The 19,665-nt window shown below is 54.9% G+C and overlaps 11 protein-coding genes across 11 annotated transcripts; 2 read left to right on the forward strand and 9 right to left on the reverse strand.

Annotated features, from left to right (window-relative positions):
* Nucleotides 1–231: 231 nt before the first annotated feature.
* On the reverse strand, nucleotides 232–1,500 carry BKA78DRAFT_294765 (6-phosphogluconate dehydrogenase; the record flags this gene model as incomplete). Its single annotated transcript, XM_066886399.1, has 2 exons — nucleotides 232–1,081; nucleotides 1,487–1,500. 2 exons carry the CDS (start codon nucleotides 1,498–1,500, stop codon nucleotides 232–234), a joined length of 864 nt encoding a protein of 287 aa, XP_066745551.1.
* A 20-nt stretch (nucleotides 1,501–1,520) lies between these two features.
* Nucleotides 1,521–3,338, forward strand: BKA78DRAFT_311859 (uncharacterized protein). The gene has a single exon (XM_066888251.1). The coding sequence runs from the start codon at nucleotides 1,999–2,001 to the stop codon at nucleotides 3,247–3,249; it is 1,251 nt and encodes a 416-aa protein (XP_066745552.1). The 5' UTR covers nucleotides 1,521–1,998; the 3' UTR covers nucleotides 3,250–3,338.
* Nucleotides 3,339–5,555: 2,217 nt separating this feature from the next.
* On the reverse strand, nucleotides 5,556–7,185 carry BKA78DRAFT_119249 (uncharacterized protein). Its single transcript, XM_066882394.1, has 2 exons — nucleotides 6,767–7,185; nucleotides 5,556–6,711 (listed from the first exon to the last, which is right to left on the reverse strand). Exons 1-2 carry the CDS (start codon nucleotides 6,874–6,876, stop codon nucleotides 5,679–5,681), a joined length of 1,143 nt encoding a protein of 380 aa, XP_066745553.1. The 5' UTR covers nucleotides 6,877–7,185; the 3' UTR covers nucleotides 5,556–5,678.
* Nucleotides 7,186–7,650: 465 nt separating this feature from the next.
* BKA78DRAFT_311863 (guanine deaminase) lies at nucleotides 7,651–9,427 on the reverse strand. Its single transcript, XM_066888252.1, has 2 exons — nucleotides 8,882–9,427; nucleotides 7,651–8,830 (listed from the first exon to the last, which is right to left on the reverse strand). The coding sequence occupies exons 1-2, from the start codon at nucleotides 9,194–9,196 to the stop codon at nucleotides 7,700–7,702; spliced, it is 1,446 nt and encodes a 481-aa protein (XP_066745554.1). The 5' UTR covers nucleotides 9,197–9,427; the 3' UTR covers nucleotides 7,651–7,699.
* Nucleotides 9,428–9,608: 181 nt separating this feature from the next.
* Nucleotides 9,609–10,356, reverse strand: BKA78DRAFT_311867 (uncharacterized protein). Its single transcript, XM_066888253.1, has 3 exons — nucleotides 10,136–10,356; nucleotides 9,905–10,029; nucleotides 9,609–9,848 (listed from the first exon to the last, which is right to left on the reverse strand). Exons 1-3 carry the CDS (start codon nucleotides 10,167–10,169, stop codon nucleotides 9,756–9,758), a joined length of 252 nt encoding a protein of 83 aa, XP_066745555.1. The 5' UTR covers nucleotides 10,170–10,356; the 3' UTR covers nucleotides 9,609–9,755.
* A 3-nt stretch (nucleotides 10,357–10,359) lies between these two features.
* BKA78DRAFT_311869 (uncharacterized protein) lies at nucleotides 10,360–11,142 on the forward strand. The gene has a single exon (XM_066888254.1). It carries the CDS (start codon nucleotides 10,431–10,433, stop codon nucleotides 10,905–10,907), a length of 477 nt encoding a protein of 158 aa, XP_066745556.1. The 5' UTR covers nucleotides 10,360–10,430; the 3' UTR covers nucleotides 10,908–11,142.
* Nucleotides 11,143–12,216: 1,074 nt separating this feature from the next.
* Nucleotides 12,217–13,489, reverse strand: BKA78DRAFT_119318 (uncharacterized protein). Its single transcript, XM_066882397.1, has 2 exons — nucleotides 12,613–13,489; nucleotides 12,217–12,558 (listed from the first exon to the last, which is right to left on the reverse strand). The coding sequence occupies exons 1-2, from the start codon at nucleotides 13,094–13,096 to the stop codon at nucleotides 12,344–12,346; spliced, it is 699 nt and encodes a 232-aa protein (XP_066745557.1). The 5' UTR covers nucleotides 13,097–13,489; the 3' UTR covers nucleotides 12,217–12,343.
* On the reverse strand, nucleotides 13,387–14,358 carry BKA78DRAFT_119308 (uncharacterized protein). The gene is made up of 2 exons (XM_066882396.1): nucleotides 13,744–14,358; nucleotides 13,387–13,684 (listed from the first exon to the last, which is right to left on the reverse strand). Exons 1-2 carry the CDS (start codon nucleotides 14,066–14,068, stop codon nucleotides 13,506–13,508), a joined length of 504 nt encoding a protein of 167 aa, XP_066745558.1. The 5' UTR covers nucleotides 14,069–14,358; the 3' UTR covers nucleotides 13,387–13,505.
* Nucleotides 14,359–14,648: 290 nt separating this feature from the next.
* On the reverse strand, nucleotides 14,649–15,627 carry BKA78DRAFT_250383 (NADP-dependent oxidoreductase domain-containing protein; the record flags this gene model as incomplete). The annotated part of the gene is made up of 2 exons (XM_066884564.1): nucleotides 14,649–15,191; nucleotides 15,244–15,627. 2 exons carry the CDS (start codon nucleotides 15,625–15,627, stop codon nucleotides 14,649–14,651), a joined length of 927 nt encoding a protein of 308 aa, XP_066745559.1.
* Nucleotides 15,628–16,289: 662 nt separating this feature from the next.
* On the reverse strand, nucleotides 16,290–18,005 carry BKA78DRAFT_119294 (uncharacterized protein). The gene is made up of 2 exons (XM_066882395.1): nucleotides 17,455–18,005; nucleotides 16,290–17,010 (listed from the first exon to the last, which is right to left on the reverse strand). The coding sequence occupies exons 1-2, from the start codon at nucleotides 17,816–17,818 to the stop codon at nucleotides 16,418–16,420; spliced, it is 957 nt and encodes a 318-aa protein (XP_066745560.1). The 5' UTR covers nucleotides 17,819–18,005; the 3' UTR covers nucleotides 16,290–16,417.
* Nucleotides 18,006–18,588: 583 nt separating this feature from the next.
* BKA78DRAFT_352045 (uncharacterized protein) lies at nucleotides 18,589–19,266 on the reverse strand (the record flags this gene model as incomplete). Its single annotated transcript, XM_066891282.1, has 4 exons — nucleotides 18,589–18,734; nucleotides 18,793–18,904; nucleotides 19,106–19,178; nucleotides 19,229–19,266. The coding sequence occupies 4 exons, from the start codon at nucleotides 19,264–19,266 to the stop codon at nucleotides 18,589–18,591; spliced, it is 369 nt and encodes a 122-aa protein (XP_066745561.1).
* Nucleotides 19,267–19,665: the final 399 nt, after the last annotated feature.

Genomic DNA, 19,665 nt, shown 5'->3' on the forward strand with positions numbered 1-19,665 from the left:
TGATCAATTTCTCTTTCTTCCTCTTCAATCCATCAGTTGAGCCGTCGGCCGATTCTGATTCGCATACCTATTCCAAGGAAATGTCGATCAAGACGGCGTCGCGGAAAGTGTTACACCTGTCCGGATCGCGGTCAAACTTGGGAGAATGCACATGGATTCCTGCTAAGCTCCCTCATGCGTGCTGAACCGCCATGTAATTGGATCCAAATGCTTACAGAGATTAAAATGAGCTCAATCCGTCTTTTCTTTCCTTGCCTTCAATCCTCCTACCAACCCGTCCACCACCTCCTTTACTTCCATCTTGCCCTCACGACTCCCCAACTCGGTATTGTCCGCGACAACACGATAGACGCCCGCAACCTGTTTATAAATATTTTCCTCTCCCCAGCCCCCATCCTCGTCAAACGTCTTACCAATCTCCTCCATCTCCGCGACCCAGCGGTACGCCTTGTTCGGCATGCCGACCAGGCCCCTCTCGGCCATTTGGCGGCCAAGCGGGTTGACGCCGTCCATTTCGCGGAGCAGATGGTCGAGGACGCCGAGCTGGGCGGCGGTGGAGAAGGATTGGATGGCGAGGGCTGTGTGGCCTTTGGTGAGAGAGGCGAAGCAGGCTTTGAGGCCGCTGGCTGTGCCAACATCCGGGGATAGATTTTGAGTGCGCAGAGTTGCGGCGAGGTGGGCGCCGGAGGCGGGGGCGGAATCAAGTTCGTGGGGACCGGACAAGGGCATCGAGGGACGCTTCCAGGTGACGGGGTCTGTGGGCAAGGTGGATGGAGCGAGTGAGGGCGGTCCTCCTATGATCCCCCCGTCGATGAAGCGGATCTCTGGAGCAGAGGTAGTGAATGCAGTGGAAATGGCACGCGCAGTGGAGGGCGCAATGGCATTCAAGTCGAGGTAGTAAAGTGGATGGGAGTCGGAAGGGCGCGCATGCTCTTGGTAGGCTGCGATGGTGGTCTCGGCGGTCGCCACTGCATCGCGGGGAGGAACTATGGAGAGAATATAGTCTGATTGATTGACAAGTTGGATGTGGTCTGCCAAAACTTCAATCGATGCAGATTCGGCACGCTTTCTCGTAGCAGGACTGCTGCCACGTTAGCAAAGGATGATGAGAAATACGAGCAAAGTGTGATCTAAGAGAGGCTAGCCTTCTTCCGGCGCAAGTGGTGAGAATGTGGTAGTTGTGGGATTGGAGGAGTTTGGCAATCCCCAGGCCCATATCACCAATTGAGATGATTCCAACAGACGCCCTGGATCCAGCCATGTCATGGATTTTGTTGTTGAAAAGGGCAGGCAGCAGTCAGACTGTCAGAGGGGATGAGATAAGATAAGCTCGGGATCTACCCGCCGCGACATGATTGGTTGCAGATTTGACATGCGCGACCCCTGCAGCAGCCATCGGACCTCGGGCAGTATTTTGCACCAAAAGCGAGCACAAGGACGCATTCGGTTGCCGAAACAGGTACAGCGGGGGAATTGCGTGACAAACCCACCTTGAGACATTGTAAAAGTTGCGTGAGCGTAGTATAAAAAAGTGCATTTGTCACAATGAAGCTTTCCGGAAAGCTTGGGATCCGCAGCCGGCTTGCTTGGTAACCAATGTGGTCATAGCTTCCTGGGGTCTGCCATCACAGGCTGTCATCAATTTGGCTGCCTCAACAACCTCCAAGCCGTACTGGCTGACATTGAGCCACCAACGTCTTGATAATCCGCAAATGAAGATGCAGGATATCGCAGGCTCTGGACGGCCACTTCTGGCCCCTATAAACGCTGCGCTGCATCTGGGGGCCCTGCACACTGCAGTTCCCACGGATCCCCACCATCCCAACCTCGACCATCTAAGCGCGCTACTTTTTTCCCTCTCGGTCCCAAGAAACACTGCTTCGAGTTACACGCCAGCCTCCTCGTCCTTCTCGCCCTTTACTCGCTGCCTGCTGCTTCCATCCCCTTGACCTCTTCTCCTCCTCCTCTCGTCTTTTCCACAACCCCAACCCCATCACCATGTCGACTGAGACCAAAAACATCGTCGTCCTCGGCGCCTCGTTTGCCGGCCTCGCCGCCGCCCACAACACGCTCAAGCACGTCCTCCCCAAGCTGGCCGACAAGGAATCCTACCATGTCTACCTCATCAGCAGCTCGCCCGACTTTTACTGGCGCGTCGCCGGGCCTCGCGCCGCCGTGTCCGCCCAGCTGATGCCGGACGACAAGGTCATGTACCCCATCGCGCCAGGCTTCGCGCAGTACGACAGCAAGCAATTCACCTTCATCATCGGCACTGTAAAGTCTTGGGACACGGGTGCGCGCTCCGTCACGCTCGACACGGCCGGCGGCCAGCAACAAGTGCTGCCTTACCACGCGCTTGTCGTTGCTACCGGCACGCGTACCCCGACGCCACTGCTCTCCCTCCACGGGACCTCCGAGGAGACCAAGGCGGAGCTCTCCAGGATGCGCACGGCGCTGAACTCGGCACAAACGGTTCTGATTGCAGGCGGTGGCCCAGCGGGCGTCGAGACTGCGGGCGAGGTAGGCGAGTTGCTCAATGGCTCGCCTGGGTGGTTCGGCAGCGGCCCCAAGACCAAGAAAGCCACCATCACAATCGTGACGGCCGACAGCAAGCTGCTGCCCGCGCTGCGGCCCGCCCTCGCCGCAAAGGCCGAAACCTTTCTCTCCAGAGTCGGCGTCGACGTCAAGAAGAACGTCCGCGTCGACTCGGCCGCGCCCGCCGCGGACGGCAAAACCACCGTCACACTGTCCAACGGCGAAACCCTCACGGTCGACGTCTACATCGCAGCAACCGGCGTCAAGCCCAACACGTCGTTTGCGCCCTCGCACCTCCTCAACGACCGCGGATACCTGACGGCCAATGGCCAAACGCTGCGCGTCGACGGCGCCGGCCCGCGCGTCTACGCCCTCGGCGACGTTGCCTCGTACGCGCGCGGCGGCGTCATGGACATCTACGACGCGGCCCCAGTCGCCATGACCAACCTCGAGCGCGACCTGAGCGCGTACTCGCCCGACAAGCCCGACGCCACTCCTGCTGGCCCTGACCGCACCTACACTGCCAACCTCAAGGAGACGCAGCTCGTCCCCGTCGGCCAGAGCAAGGGCGTCGGCGCCGTCTTTGGCTGGAAGCTGCCCAGCCTGATGGTCTGGCTCATCAAGGGACGCGATTACATGGTCAGCAATGCCGACAGCATTGTGGGAGGCTCCAAGTGGGCCAAGGAGAGCAGCTGGAAGCCGACGGATTCGTAGAGTGGAGCCAGAAGGAAGCATGGACGGGGCCAGGCCATGGGATGGAGAAAGAGGGAGAGAGAGAGAGAGAGAGAGAGAGAGAGAGAGAGCGGAGTGGTAGAGTTGACGTGAGATTGCACATGTGGACCGTGGCTTGCATGCATGATCCAGTGGCGGATTATTTCTCCGTCAAATGGTTCTTCTCTGTTCATCGTTCAGAAAGAGTTTCTTTACATAATAATGACTTTTTTCTTTCCCTTACTATCATCAGGTGCAGCATGCCGACATATCTTGTCTTGGTCTTGTGTGTCAATCTGGGGAACACCATGATGGAAAAGACTGCGGTGAGTTAGTTGCTTGTGCTGTGAGACCAGATTTGACCGAAAACTCTCAGGCCTTGTTGCTTCTTAAGGACTCAGAGAACTACAAACACATCCAGAGCACATGGAGAATCATGCACACACAGTCAATTGCAATGAAAAAAGTATCCATTCATCGCCCGTATTTTTGTGCTTTTCTCTTGTTTTCCTCTCCTTGCCAACCGCAGCTCCCTCCCACTCCTCCATCTCTCAAACCACTGCGGCCGTCACTCAACGAATGGATACCCCCTCACTGCTCTTTTCTATAAATTTTCCCCCCTTCATTTTCTCATCCCCCTTTTCTGACTCTTGACACCCCCTTGAAATGCAACGTCCTCCAAGGCCGATCGGATCTAAGCAGACCTGGCAACAACGCACCCAACACCAAGGGTGTACCCGCCGTTGGCCTTCTTGAGCTCGTCGCGCAGCTCCTCGATGGTGGCAGTGGCAGCCGTCTTGGAGACGACGCAGCCGACGCCGAGCGTGTAGCCGCCGTTGGCCTTCTTGAGCTCGTTGCGGAGGGGAGCGGCGGGGGTGGTGGAGGCGGCCATTTTTGAATGAAGCGAGAGTGATTGGGTTTGGTTGGGAAGGGTTGATTGGGAAAGAAGTGAGTGGGGGAAGAGGATGGAGAGAGAGGCTGTAGGTATCCGGTGTGGGATGGGGAGGAAAAGGGATGGGGTGGAGAGAGGGAGGAGGGTTTTATAGGCGTCGTGGTGATGGGGTTCGGATGCCGTTATGGCGGCAAGAGTGGTGCCAATGCTGGGAGAGTGGAATCACGATATTGACAAGAAGCATGCCAATGTTGAGACATTGGAATCACGACATGTCCAAGAGGCAATGCCAACGCTGTGAGCTTCGAAAAACGGTGGCCTTCAAGCGTTGCGCCAATGCTGTGCTCAAAGGGGGTTTGTCAGCTCCAACCAAGGCGAATCCTGGCGCAGTAGGTGGAGGAGACTCCTGGCGATATCACGCGCAAAGGACGTCGTGAATCTTGGCATGGTGTTGGTATTGTGCTTTTGGCTTGATATTGTTCCACCACGTTTTGTCCTTGCGATTGCCATGCCATTCGCCAACCGTTACGCCTTGCTGCCTCGCTTCCACCTGACCCCCGCGGAGCTTCCGCATGGCTCAAAAGCAACAGTTTGTACACAGCCACGACCGCAGCCTTGCCTTTCTTCAATCTGCCACCCTGGAGCGGTTGTTGCTCCGGTGCCAACCTGCGCGAGCCGCAGGCACCATTCGTTTTCAGAAGTGTGCGCGAACCCTCGACTCATAGCCCACACGCAAGACGGCACAGTGCAGCCGCGCGCTAAATGTGATCAACCCCCCAAAGAGATCCAATAAGAGAGCAAGGAAGCATGACCAAGCCAACCAAAGCCCCCAGCCGCCCCGCCTTCCCGTAAGCCAAAAGAGACCCATGACCGGCCGAACCAAGCCCCAAGCCACAACCGCAGAAAAAGAAAAAATAAAGTAACCGGGAGAGGAAGGAATGAGGCGGAGGAGAAGGACAAGAAGAGAGGCGGAAGAAAAGGACCGTAAGCAACACCCTCATGCAGCGCTAGCTTCGCAAAGCAGCAGAGAAAGAGGCATTGTGGCTGAGCGAGAGCGTGGCAGCGTGAAGGGGACCTGCAAAGCCACGCTTCTTGTGATCGGCCATGTCCACGTATTCTGGGACTCGCGCAAACCTAAAATGCCCTTGGCAGATGAGGACGGATGCTACCCCGAGACCCGATTACGACCGCTTGTAGTCGAAGTGGAGATGAAGAGAGGAAGAAGAGTAAAAATGCAGAATGAAGAGAAGGTTGCAAGGAAAATGAAAAACTCGCGGGTATCGCAGGACAAATAATCGGACAGGAAGGACAGAGAGCAAATGGGTTGAATGCGCACGAGTCGCGAAATTGAGGACGACATGCAAACTCATCCCAGTGAAGACTGAAGAAAGACCAAGCATTTACAGAGAAGTAAAAGTCCTGGAAGAATGGCGAGAAAAAAGGTCAGAAAGTTGTCGAAAGGCGAAAAAGTCAATGGGAGCCTCGCGCCAAATGGAGCTGTGGAAAATTCGACCAATCAGCCGCATTCTTCATCTACTCTTCACACCTCTCTGAAACCTCCAAGTCCGCCACCCTGTTGTCCTGCGCGCAGAGGCGCTGGCATTGGTGCAGAGCTGGGACTTGGGTTAAACGCCTGGTACGGGCTGGTGGTCTGGTTGCGCTGTACCGGGCTGTGGTTCATTTGCCGTTGATACGGTGCCGACGGCGCCCTCTGATACGGGTCGGGCTGTTGGTGCGCGTAGACCGGACTCGACCGCGCAGGGGGTGCGTAGGGATTCTCGCTGTAGTTCGAGGGGGAGGGGGCGCTGTATGTGGGGGCTGGTGCGGCTGGGTAGCCACGGTTGCCATAATCGTTGTTGTGGTAGGGAGCAGCTTGCGGCGAGTCGTAGGATTGACCGTAGCCATCGACATAGTGATATGGCTGCTGTTCTTGCCCGTACGATCGCGGAGCCGCACCTCCGTAGCCGCCTTGTTGTTGGCCGTAGTATGATTGATTTTGGCCGCCATAAGGATCGTGTTGGCCATCACGGAAGACGCCCGCATCCTGGTGACCATTGTTGTACATGGCTCCAGCTCCTGGCGACATCTGCGGAGTACCTTGCTGGTGTCCGAGCATCGGGCTGTTCGGATTGCTTCCACCGATGGGAGAGCGTCCATTTTGGTCCAAGCGATCCAATTCCATGTCGCTCGGGTGTTCCGGAGAAGGCGTTTCTTCTACTTCGACCTTGGTTTCTTTGGCGTGGTCCCAGCTGGGCATGGCCGGAAGCGCATCTTCGTTGACCTTGCCGTCCTTGGACACATCAAACGTCGCAAACTGGGGAACGTTGCTCTGGCCCCATCCAGGACCGGAGTACATGGGCGGGTGGGCTTGGTACGGCTGGTTGACCGGGAAAGCCTGAGGCGGGGGAGATTCGACGCGGCGGTGCCCTTTTCGTGGACTGGGGCAGCATGCGTTGCAGCACCGGAAACAACCACAACAACATTGCGCTCCGCAGCACAAACACCGGAAAAAGCACCACAACAGCGATAATGCGATGAGAGATGCTACAACGATTACGACAATGACAGGCCATCTAGGTTTATTGTCAGTCATCTGTCAGCGAGGCAGGGTCGCGGCAGGCTGCTTACTTGCAGTAGGTCTTTGCCATGCATTTGTCCCACGAGCTAAAGGAGCTTTTTGCGGTCTCGACGGTGGATGCAATGTCGCGACGCCCTATGGGCATGAGTGGTGGAACCATGATTGAGGAATGCGAGCGCCGCAGGCGCGAGACGCTCGAAGATGTTCAATGAATCGTCAAGGTGGGTGGAGGTCGAGCGCCAGGCCGCGAAGATGATATTAGGCGACTTGATCGAATTGTGTCCAGGTTGGGGCAAGAATGGGGAACGAGGGGCTCTGGTAGCACAGACGTGAGTCGGTTGGATGTGGATGGAGACAGCGAGCGGCGCAGAAGAGAGTGATAAGGGTGCGGAGGGAGGCTCGGCGTTCAGTGTACGGATGAGATTGGGCCCATCTTAATTCGAAACGCTGCGGGAGTGGAACCAGGGTGAAGATCTCTAGCACGCCACACCCTGCACATTCCCCTTGTGGCGCAGTTGTACATTCTTGACTGGCCAACGCTTGTTTTTCGTCTACCGCTACTGTGACTTTTGCGCAGCAATCCTTATGGCACTTGACTGCCGCTGCAGGCGAGCCGTAGCATACCTATGCACCATCACCGGTCTACGCGTCTACGAACTAGATAAAGTCCGGTCTTCCTAGCTTCACAACGGCCAAGTCCAACGGCTAAATCGGAACGGGCAAGGCGTCGACTTGTCCTGCTTCTCAATGGCTGTCCCGCGGCCGTTTGTCGTCTTATGTCATTCCCGCTCCTCCCTGGTACAGCTGGCTTCAACTACACAGCCCCTTTGTTAGGTGCCTGTAACGCCTTGAGTGCAAACTCAACTTGCTTACCTCTCCGACTCGAGGCACCAACTGAGACGCGTCACGTTTGTCTGCGGGTGCAAAACTCCATGTCTGAAAATAGTATCGTGATAGCTTCTTTGAAATCTACCCCTCATTGCTCACGCCTTGACGCTGCGCCCCTTCACGTACACCTTCTGAATGTTGCGATCATCGCCAGTCATCAAGAACTTTTCCAGAATCACATTCACGTCATCTTCATCCTCGACAGGGGCTATGACTCCTGCATCAGCTCCCATCGTGTGCACCTCGAGCGCATCAAACTCCTTGCCCTCTGCAAAGTTGCCAATCTTGTCACCTAGACCGCAAACCTTTGCCCCGCCCAGCGTGGCCAGATAGAAGGTCTCGTTGAGCGAGAGAGCCTCATCTGCACCCTCGGTAGCCACCTCGCGGGCCTTGGAAACGATAAAGGCCTGGCGCATGGCGTCGAGGATGGACGAGCTGAAGCCGCCGCCGCTGTCGGTGCCTAGACCGACGTTTAGGCCGCGCCGCAGATACTCGCGGATAGGTGCCGCCATGAAACCTCCAATGGTCGTGTTGGAGATGGGACAGTGTGCGACGCCGCATCCGCGCTGTTGGATCTGGTCTAGTTCGTACTCTTCCAAGTAAATGCAGTGTGCCAGAATGGTGCGCGAAGTAAGGAGGTTGTAGTGCGCATATAGGTCCGCTTCGTTGCTGAACTCGTGATACAGCGTCTTGGTCAGGGCGATTTCATCTTCGGCTTCGTTGAAGTGCGTCTGGATGGGGAGGTCTGGGTTTTCTTGCGCAATCTTGCCCAAGCCGGTGAGGAGCTCGCGATCACAAGAAATGGCGAAGCGAGGGGTGATGATTGGCGTCACCGTCTTTGCTTCGGGATCCAGCCGACGCACGTGGGAGATGAAGTCTTCAGTCGCCGCCAGCGAATCCGCTGCACTCTGGTCGCTGCAGTAGTCGGGCGAGTTCTGGTTCATGTTGCACTTGCCCACGAGAGCGCGTTGCCCCTTTTCCAGACAGAGCTCGGCCAGGATCTTGGTTGCCTCGCCATGCAGACTGCCGTAGTACGACGCCGTCGTGATGCCTTGCTTGAGGAACCCGTCGACGCAGGAAGAGTACGTCTTGCGGGCGTAGGATGCATCTGCAAATTTGGCCTCATGGGGAAACGTGATTTCGTTGAGCCAGTCGAGCAGCAGTTTTCCACGCCCTGTGCCACGTTGCGTCCACTGCGGAGCGTGGTTGTGCGTGTCGACAAAGCCCTGGCACAGAATCAATCTCAATTCTATATCAATCAGTCAATGATTACTTACCGGTATCAAGAATTGGCCTCTCTCCAAGTACCGGACTCTCAGGCTGCCAGCGCCAGAGCTGTAGTGCGCAAGCAACCCTGCAACCTGGCTCTTTTCAACGTTCTCGCGGAAGAGCGTAATCTTTCCATCCGGCCCGACCAGCAAGAGTCCCTTTTCCAGGATTTGGATCTCTTGGGGCGAGATGGAATGGATGATGGTGCCGTAAAAGGCTTGCTCGAGTCGCAAGTCCCGCGCCGATATCTCCAGGCCGCTCGTGTCTGCTGCCATGCTCAAAGTCTGGAGAGATTCCGGTGGGAGTTGTGGCGCAGGAACCATGAATTATGCCGTCAGAGATCGACTATACCCGCACGGCTATTGGGATACTGCGTTTAGGATGAAAATCGAGTTGTCTGTGGTCCGTTTGTAGGTTGTTGTTTGCTCGACCCCCTGTTGCTCAGGGTGAGAGCGGTGAGGTACGAGCGGCATCCACTTTTGCGGGGAGTTTGGCCTGGGCAACCTGGGGTTCTCCCTTCTTCGCTGCAGACAAATCACGTTTCACAAGAAGCCATTTTTTCAGAGGCCGTTGAGTTGTGTCTCTCAGCGTTCAGTGAATTGAGTCGGACATCCCTTCCGCTTGACCATCTCCATCTCCGATGCGGCGCTTCTACGACTCAACTCAACTTCGACGCGTGTGAGCCGCTTGACTCCGAGAAAATCACCGACTTGGCACATGATTTGCAGATTGGCTTGACGGCACATCATCTTCGCATTTAGCTGCTACAATTTTATCGCACAAGCTTCAATCTCATCGCGGTACCCGTCCGAAAGCAAACAGCCGTCGCCTTAGGAAAAAAGGAAAGAGCCGTGTCGTCGTTCAAACTCGCGATTAACCACCCTACGAGCCATGGCCCTTGTTCAGTTCCTCCGCCCTCGCCTTCAACTCTTCCTTCGTCGCCGGCTTGCCAATGTTCTCTGAGATAACAGGACCCTGTGACGTCATCAGCTTCGTCCCGCCAGCATCCCACTTCTGCTCATGGCACCTACCGGAGCCGCAGCAATGTCCTCTGCCGTTGCCTTGGTCTGAGCACCACCATGGGTGTGCTGGTGGTGTTGGTGGTCGTGGCCTTCCTTCTTGCACTCGGCCTCTTTGGCAATCTGCTCGGTGATGTCTGGAGGAGGAGGAGAGTCAGCGATCTTGCCGCTTCTTCGACATGAACGACGTCGCAATGATGGAGTGTAGGCGACAGCGTCCGGGACATCGCGGAGACTACTTACGCTCACCACTGTTTTCGTTGGGAATGATGGGCATATTGGCGATATCACAAGAGTTGAACTAGGGGAAGAATCTTGGTTTGATGATAGGTTGATCTCGTCGTACGTCTGAAGCTGGAGGAGTTGTTTGGTTCTGCTGGTGGACAGGCAGTCGCTTATATGGGAAAGCTTAATGACGTAGGCGGGGGTGCGCCGCCCCGCTGACCACCTAACCACCTAACGCGATTGACCCGGTGCTTGACTGCTGACCTCCATCTCAGGACGGCTATACGAGGCTCTCTGCAGTCGCCTGCATTGTATGCTCCGGAAGAGTCAGTTGGCTGCTTGTGGTGTGCATTCTGTCGCAGGCTCGCAGTATCTTTTCCTAAACCTCATCCTCTCGCTACTCCACGAGCGCAGGGATAGCTCTTCTGGTCTTCCAGTCCATACCGCATGCGTTCTTCCAACGAATCGCTCAAAATTTCAAAATGCTGCGAAGCGGGAGTCTTTGGTTTTGTGGATATTTGCACATAAAGTTTCGGGGGTTCTTTTCACCCTCCGCCCAACACTGGGTTTTGCGAGAGGTACTACTTCCCGTAGAGATTCTCAGGCTGCGGTGAACCACATTTTCGAAGAAGAAAAAAAGAAAGAAAGAAAGAAAAATCAGAACCAATCGTTCCAGCTCTCGACTTTCATCGAAACTGTGTGGCCAAATTTTCATAACTTCTGGTTTGAGGATCATGCTCTGGGGCGATCTCAGATCTCACTTGCTCGGCGGCCATGTCTTGCGAGATGAAGTTCCTTCCTTCTCAGAACGCAATTCTCGGTCCACCCTCAGAAGGCGCTCAACAGCAGCTTCGATACCGGCTCGCACCTTCCTCTGGCGTGCCAGGAAATTCTTTTTTTGGCTCAAGTCACTGGCATCCTTTCTCTGCAGAACAGACGGGCTCTGAAGTCGGAATTTCACCATTCCTCTCATCGCTTGAGTCCCAGAAATCAAATCACAGTGTCGTACAAGCACTGCCTCGACACCTGCTAAGCCCCAAATCGTGTGTCGAATTGAGAATTGGTGTCCGTCGATTGCGAGCATCAATATTTGGACACATCATATTCTCCTAGTGCCACAGGAGAAATTGCTGCGCTCCGCGAACAGATCGAGTTGCGTGAGTCTCAAATCAAGTCGGCAGATGTCTTCCCAAGCATGAAAGCGGGAAGATTTGACTCGGTCAAGATCATTCTTGGAAAGAAACAACTTGTAACAAGCGGCTCGACAAATTCCAAAGGGATCCTTTGGTGTTAACGAAGACGAGGACATCCAGGAAGGACAGGGGGGACTTCACGACCACATCAATATCGAGGAGCTTTTCGCGAACCAGCATCCAAATTTGCACAACAGTCGTCTCTATCCAGAATCAGACATCTCCACGAAAACCACATAACACCCTCCTGGCGCGTGTCCGCACTGGTTGCCAGATGCCGGAGCAGGCCATCAAGTTTCTGTACTCCGCCCCCACACATGCGGCGCCTTGAGACAAAGACAGATAGGCCTAGATGACCAAATGAAACACTTTGCTGATGCTTTTGCGGCGCGGCAGGTTAGCGAGAGACGGTATCGTGGCGACAGGGGCCATGTCAAGCATGCATGATTTGAATCCGGGCGTCGAAGCTGCGAAGCGAAAAGCGGTTGTTGCGACGACTGGTGGTGGTGGTGCGAGAGAATCGATCGAGTCACTGCTTGCCCTCGTCGCTCGACCGCTGCTTCTTGCAAAACTTTTCTACAGTCCGCCACCGAATCAATTTTCCCTCAAGTCCTATTCCTCAGCCTTTCGGGATTCTGAAGTCACTTCACTCAATGCAGTTGCGAGACAAGAGGGCACAGTGCATAGCGGACAAGAATCGAATTCTCTAATCGGGAGAATACCGAGCGGTTCAATAGTATCCTTCGAGCCTTGCGAGTGAGAAGTAGCCGCCGATTAGAGCATTAAAAATTAAAACAGACACCACCCCAGCGCTTTCTCCCCGCCACGCATTCCAACTCCTGGCACCGCCGCTCCCAACCATCTACCCCTCTTCCTCCCCACATGCTGGTCCCCCCTCTGCTGTCCTGCTCTTCCCTCGACCACTACTGCCATCTCACTGCTCTAAGAAAACAAGAATCGAATTGTTGGGTATTTTGCGTTGCTTGACGATTGCGTTGGGTTCTAAAAATACAATTCACCGGGGTGAATGCATTTAGAGGACGTTGCCGAGGAGGCCGTCGAGGAGACCCTCGCCCTGGAGGAGCTCACCGAGGCCGACGAGGATGTCGCCAACAGCGGGGATGATGCCAGAGACGATGGAGAGGACGGTCTTGACGACGTCACCAACGATGGGCAGGAGAGCAGACAGGAGGGAGGTGACGGCGTGGATGAGGAGGGTCAGGACGTTGCCAAGGAGGTCGGAGATGGCTGTTGTGTGGTTAGCAGATGTGTGATGGCGGAGCTGTTGTGGAGAATGCTTACTGGAGCCAAGGACGGAGACGACGTTCTGGAGGGTGGAGACAATCTCGACAATGAGCTTGACGACAAGGGAGATGACACCGGAGACGTCAATGTTGGCGGAGACGTCGATCTTGCCAATCTCAACGGAGGCCTGGACGAGGATGGAGACAATGGACTTGACCTCAGTCTTGACGACCGAGATGATGTTCTGCTTCTCAGAGTCCGAGGAGGAGCTGGAGTCGTAGCCAGCAACGGTCTTGTTGATGGTACCGGTGTGCTGCTGGACGTTGGAGTAGACGGTCTCCATGTAAGAGTAGACGGTCTGGTTGGCGGAGTGGGTGACCGAGGTGTTCTTGGTCGTGGTGGTCTGGCCCTGGGCGACGGAGCCGGCGTTCTGCGAGGCAGAGCTGACCAGGCTGCTAGGGTCGACCTGAGCAGTGGGGGCGGCGAGACCGCCGAGGAAAAGGCTCGAAAGAGCAAAAGCGGAGGCGAAGGAGAAACGCATTTTGATGGTTTAGTTGGTAAAGTTGGGTTGATTTGTCGTCGGAACGAAGGACTTGAAGAGCGACTGAAAAGAGTGACTGAAGCTGGAAGCTGTAGTTGGAGAAGTGGCTCGGTGGTGAGTGAAGAAGGAAACTGCAGACTGAACCAGAAGCAGATTCTTATACTCAATTGACTCGCCATCGAGCCGTACTCCTATTTCCCCCAAGGTGCCCGTGGTGATCATGTTCCGGCGAGAGAGACGCCTCCAAAGATGAGGCTCTTCAGGAACCCTTCCAATCACAGTTAGCGTGGAATCGCCGGCTCGACTGGAAGAAGATATGGAGAAGCGTGCACAGTCCGTATGGAGGGACTGCTCGGATGGCGGCAACGTGCGTGACGGTTGGACCATTTCCTCATTGGGCCCAGATCGACTAGCCGCACGGGGGGAAGCCGTATGAATTGGCCCCGGAGGAACCCCTCCCCACGCACAGTGCGGGCAAGGGGGGACCAAAAGTTGGTGAGCGGTGACGCAGTTGGCAGGATATGACGAGTAATGTCCGTCTACTGGCTTCATTTCTCCGGACCGTGATTCGTGATAGCTCTTGCTCCACTGCATCGCTACATGTTAGTTTGATTGTCATTGAAGGAAGCGCAAAAAATTTCCAGGACATGACTGCCAGCTTTCAATCTTCATTCCGCATGAATGCAATTGTCGTCCAGAGGCTCTCTCTCTCTCTCGAAGTAAGCCGTCAAAGCCCAGTGAGCAAGAGACGGGCAGCAGTCCTCGGACCACACTGGCTGGGAGATGCTGTGCCACTGCTGTGAGTCGAGGGCTCGTGTGGGTGTCAAAGCTCGGGGCAGCACGGCGCATGGCTGTGCTCGTGTCAAATGTATCCGGGCGCTCCAACTTCCACGAGCAAGGTCTTCGAGAACCCGCCCGCCATTGAGAAGAGACAAAGACCGAAACAAGGCTGGCACAGCACAGGGCCATCATTCAGCACCTTGGCAGACGCGTGGAGGAATTCCAAGACATGGAAAGCTTAGATGGTGGAGGTGTGCTGCACGACCGCAATGTCGTCTTGGAAAAAGGCGCCGAGCAACCTCCGCTCTGAAATGAAAGCCTCACAAACCCATGCCGTCGATCCCCTAGGTTCCATTCAGTTGGTCCGCTCGCCCCTTTTGGCGCTGCCCTACGGATATTTCGATAGGAGACGCCGGGGAGTCCGCCGGCTATTGGTCAGTATGGCGTCACCCTTTCTCTAGGCTGTTCACAGGGCAGAGAGCAACTTCGTGAATTTCCTGTTTGGTTCGATTGTAATTCAAGTGGCTGATCTCCCAGCGCCGACACAAAGGGGCAGTTGCGGTCCGCTATATCCATCAACCGCGTGGCCGTCTTCCACCAGCAGTCAGCACGTCCTGATTTCAAAGATGAACCACGTCACCTGACTGTAGAAGAGGAGGACGGCACTTGCAAAAGCTGTCAATGCCCATTATTCCCGTGCTCGCCAATTCACCCAACTCCGAAAAATTCTCAATCTTGATTCTTGAATCATCAAATGCTTCTTGCCAATCCGCTACGCATCATCAAGACCCTCAAACAGCTTGACGCCCCATTTCTTGCTTGGGTTGTTGAACCGAGTCATATACATGCTTGAGATATCGTCGTCAATCTTGTGCATGTCCTTGTCGAGGAGTCGACAGCGGCCCGCGTCGAGATTGTCGCGAATCCACTGCTCATGCCGGCTTTTCGGAATGACGCTGGTCCCTCGGGTATTTGCCCAGGCGAGGGCCACCTGCGCTGGTGTGCAATGACGCAACTCGCCTATGCGAACAATATCCGGGTTCTCGAGCAGCGGCGGTGTAGGTCTACGCGAGCGACCGTGATAGACCGGGTTTGAATTGGCAAGAGGCGAGTATGAGGTCACATGCATATTGTGCGTCTTGTGGTAGATGATCCACTCCGGCTGCTGCAGATATGGATGGTCCTCGAATTGATGGACTGCAGGCTTGATGGTAGCCGCCTTGAAGAGCTTTCGAAGCTGTTTGGGGGAGAAGTTGGAAATTCCAATGTACTTGACTTTGCCCCGTTCGACGAGCTTCTCCATTGACTTCCATGTCTGATCGACTAGTTAGCGCAATGTTGATCGCAGTAGATGTCGGCTCGCTCACCTCGACAAAGTCGAATACGCCCTTGTCGTTCACCGGCCAATGCATCAAATACAAGTCCAAGTACTCCAAATCGAGATCATCCAGCGTACTCTCCAGCGCTCCGGCTACGGTGTTCTCGTCGCCATGACGGTCATTCCACAGCTTGCTCGTTATCCAGAGATGTTCTCTGGTGATGCGGGCTCTCTTGATGCCTTCCGCGATACCTCGACCGACCGCTTTTTCGTTTCCGTAGATCGACGCACAATCGATATGGCGGTAACCAGCGTGGATCGCGAACGCAACGGCTTCGCTTGCGTTCAGGAGGCCGGGCTCGTCGGATTCCTCGTCCAGATTCCACGTCCCGAAGCCGATGTAGGGAGGCTCAGGGGCGGGCCTTGGTCTCATAGGCTTCTGCTTCGCGGTGGCGGGCTGTTCGCTTGCAACGACTATTCCGGATGACGCCAGGAGCAGCGTGCTCAAGCCCTTGAACAGCAGGATTGTAAGCGACACGGCAAGGATAACGGTACGGTAAGAGGAGAAGCGAGGCATGGCGATGAAGATGCCATGATGAACTGAATGGGAGCTTTAGACTCCACCAGAGCTAGATGCCGATGGGCTGCGACAGATGTCATGGGAAGAGCAGGGAATCCCATTCTTGCGACGAGCGTTTGAGGTGGGGAGCTGGCTTGCCGCTTCCCCATGCTCAAACACCTAGCGGACTATTGTTACGCCGCGCTCTAACCAAAACACTTCGAGCCTCGTTGTCCGAAGACGAGGTACAAGAATCATGACGGTGTGGGTGAAGAAAAAAGAATACCTTCGAGAAATACGTGATGGCAGCGTACAGATTCTTCGAAAAATGGACATGGAACGTGTTCGGGCGGTTATGTGCCATTTTTGGCACCGCGCCTCGCTAGCTCCCTTTAACGCTGATGGCATTCTTGCTCTACGCTACACGTCATCTATCGAGTTGCGTTTTCGCCATAGTCATGGATGTTCCGGATCACGACAAACGGTACCAACACGAATCCGAATGAGAGCCTTGACACCCAAGCCATCCATCCACGCAGACATGAGACCGTTGCAAATAACAAACTTCGGGCCACATTCACCAAATCCGAAATCACACCAGCCAGAAAGTCCGATACGTGTACGCTCTCGAGACCAGCATGCACTTGAACAGTTTCAACACGCGTCAGACCTCGCGCTTGCCCTCGCGCTCGCCCAAACTTCTCAGAGCGCCCCAGACGACGCAGCCGCCCAAGACCACAGCATGTAGACCCGTTGCAGCCACCACTTCGCCTCGTCGCGCATTCGTCAATGAGCCTACGCTGATCGCGAAAAGCGCCGTCAGAAGCAGGATCCCCTCCACCCCACGCGCCTGCGAAGTGGAGAGGTTTTGAGCATGGGACATGTAAAATCCGGTCGCAGAGCCGATGACCAGGAATATGAGTGTCGAGGCTAGTGCTGTCGGCCATGATGCTATAGAACCATTGGTAGGCATTCCGTCCGTATTGGAGCCTGGATCAGGAATCGAAGTCGGAGGGGAGAAGTACGGTGCAGTGGTGCGCAAGGAAAGTGGGGCGAGCGACGACCAAGGCGTATTGCTATGAACGCCGGCACTGTCCGCGGCATTGACAGGCGAGTTGGCCGGAGTTGGAGTTGATGGGGGTAACCCGGCCAAGGCGAATGGCAGAGACTTGCGTCTATTGGCCCAGTTCTCTTTCAAGAAGCGTGGAATAGGTACGACGGGCTTTTCGGATACTTCCGCATGTCTGTTCGAATTGCCTGACGGCCGCAGCGCAACGAGATCAGCTTCGTCGTCGTATTTGTAGCGCGCAGATCCACTGAGAAGAGGCCTAGCAAGTATGTGGGAGCCATCTGTTCCGTTTACGAGGCCATTTGTGACAGTCTCACCCGAGAACCAACGGCGGAGGGAAGAAAGATCGGAAGGAGCAGGGGCAGGAAGAGCTGCCACAAGTGACTGGTGGTAAAGAGCTTTCTCTGATATGTGTCAGCTACACAGCGCTCTGTCGGAAGCTAGAAGCTCTTCCAATAGTAGAGAACGACCACCAGTCGATTGAGCATGGACACGTGACCTAATATCCAAAAGGCCTTCTGCCCAAGCGCCTTATGTGTACAAGAGCCAGTTCGACATTGAAACAGAGAAGTTGTTCTTTCGGTTTAGAAAATCAGAGGAAGAGAGTGAATAAAAGAACAAAAAGCACTCACGATATTTTCCAATCCAAAGCTCGAGTTCTCCAAGAATCTCTCTTTTTCTCACGTCAACGCCAGCCCCTTCTCCCTTGTTACTCCCACTAACCCTTCCGTCCCATACCCAGCCCTCACGCGTCATTTTATCCAGCTTGTCCAATTCCTCTTCCAGCTCCATGCCCCGCTTCTCGAGCATCAAGAGATTCCGCGCGCTCAACTTGTTGAATTTTCGGAAAATGAAGGCATTGCTTCTTCCCGACGCATCGTTGACTGAAGATGGTTGATAGGGCGGAGGCAAGGTTGAGTCAGCGATATGCGCTGCGAGTGACGGATAGCCGTCACGATCGCGCGTCGGCGACGAAGTGTCGTCGACTAGGGGCATTGATGTTGTGTAGAGCGCTCTCAGGTACGATTGGGCAGTCTGTGTCCACAGAGGCGTGGGAGGCGATGTCGGTTCGGTGTTCCTGGAAGATCTGGAGCCATGGTGAGGGGCCGGCTCGTATATAGAGACGGAAGATGGGCGTCAGCGTCGAGGCTGGTGGCGATTGGTCACGAGCTCCAGCAGTTCCGGGCTTGGCTTGCAAAATAAGTGCAGATTTGGCTGGTTGATAAGCTGCGTTGTGGTGGTGGTACTAGAAGATGCTTGGGGCGGAGAGGCAGACATGCGGGTGCCGGCATGACGCTGTGTGACCGGGCAAGCGTGCGAGCAGGAAACCGGATCTGTCAAACTGAGGCTTGCTCGTAAATTTGCTGGGCATCAGCTTCTAATCATCCGAGTAGACCATGATTGCGACGAGTATTCGTCAACGCTTCGAATTCGACAACTCGACCCTAGCAGTGTCGGGACATCACTTGGTTCCCAGCAGCGACATTTTCCGCAATGCCTTGAGAATTTTCCATCCGGACTTCGTCGTAATGCGGAGCTGTCCCAAACACGGAACGTGTTTGATGCAGGTACGCCGCGTGAATCTGACCATGCTTGAGAAGAGAGACCAGGGTTGCTGGGTCGGTATTGGATGATACCCAAATGTACACTGATGAGGCCGCGCCAAACTCCTAAAGCAGGACTCGAAGAAGAACAGACGACAGAAATAATCACGATCGAAAATAAGAGAGAAGAGTTGAACAAAGGTCGTGTGCGCGGTATCAATTTCATGCTTTGGGGCCTTCGCCGGTAGACTCTGCCATCTCACGACGACGACGCTCGACGTCAGCAGCCAAGCTTTTCTTGTCATCGATGATTTTCTGTCGCTGTTCTGCGACGTGTTGAGCGTTGATCTCGGACGCTGCTTCCCAGACTGTAGCGTTCATGTTAGTAATCTTGGAGTCTGGAAGAAAGGCAAGTTTTGGTCCTACTTGGCTTATCCGACTTGGACCAGTCCTTCAGCTTGTTGACAAAGTTGTCGAATTCTTGCTCTCTCATCTCTCGCTTCTCAAGAGAGCGCTTCTGAAGCTCCGGGTTGTACCTCTGGCGATGACGTTAGTAGCTAGATCGAAACTTGAGACGAATTTTATTAAGGACATGAAAAGCAGAGACACACGTTTGTGGAATGTATCAGAACAGTGGTTTGAGGCAAGGCAAAAAACCAAGGGGACAAATATGGACCAGGGACAAGTAGGAAAAATGGTCGACCAGCAGAAAAAAAAAAAGAAAAAAAAAAAGAAGTACCTTGAAAAGCTCGTCTTCAGTCGGCATCACCCAGTAGGTGAAGGCTGGACCACCGACACACAGGCCAACGCCTCTGGAATGAGTGTCAGCATGGTTGCAGTGTCATGGGGTCGCAGAACGTACCCAACAAGCATCTTAATCCAGGTGGCGGCGCGGGTCATGACGAAGGACGCAGCGGGACAGAGGGTGAAGGAGAATCACACAGAGGTGGCTAGGAAAGCTGAAGTATGGCAAGGACAAGGAAGAGTCAAGCCGTCGGAGTTGGATGGGCCGATTGGAGCGGATGGAGAGGATGTACGTGGTTGCAGTGAGTGACGATGGTCGAGGCCGGCTGGGCTGGACGAAACTGTCTATGATGGCACAATGCGCTGTGTGGCGGTGAAGACGAGACCTAATGTGGCTGGAGCGGGAAGGAACGACACATGCATCGACTGGAGACGACACCTTAATGAGACAGGCACCGCCCGCCACGTCCGTAGCAGAGCCGGACGAAGCCGAGTCAGACTAAAAAAACCATAAACAACAGAGCCCACTAGATTGAATTTCTCGTGTCTGTTCCT

This window comes from Phyllosticta capitalensis, assembly GCF_038381095.1.
Source record: "Phyllosticta capitalensis strain CBS 128856 chromosome Unknown BKA78scaffold_4, whole genome shotgun sequence".
NCBI classification, from domain to species: Eukaryota; Fungi; Ascomycota; class Dothideomycetes; order Botryosphaeriales; family Phyllostictaceae; genus Phyllosticta; species Phyllosticta capitalensis.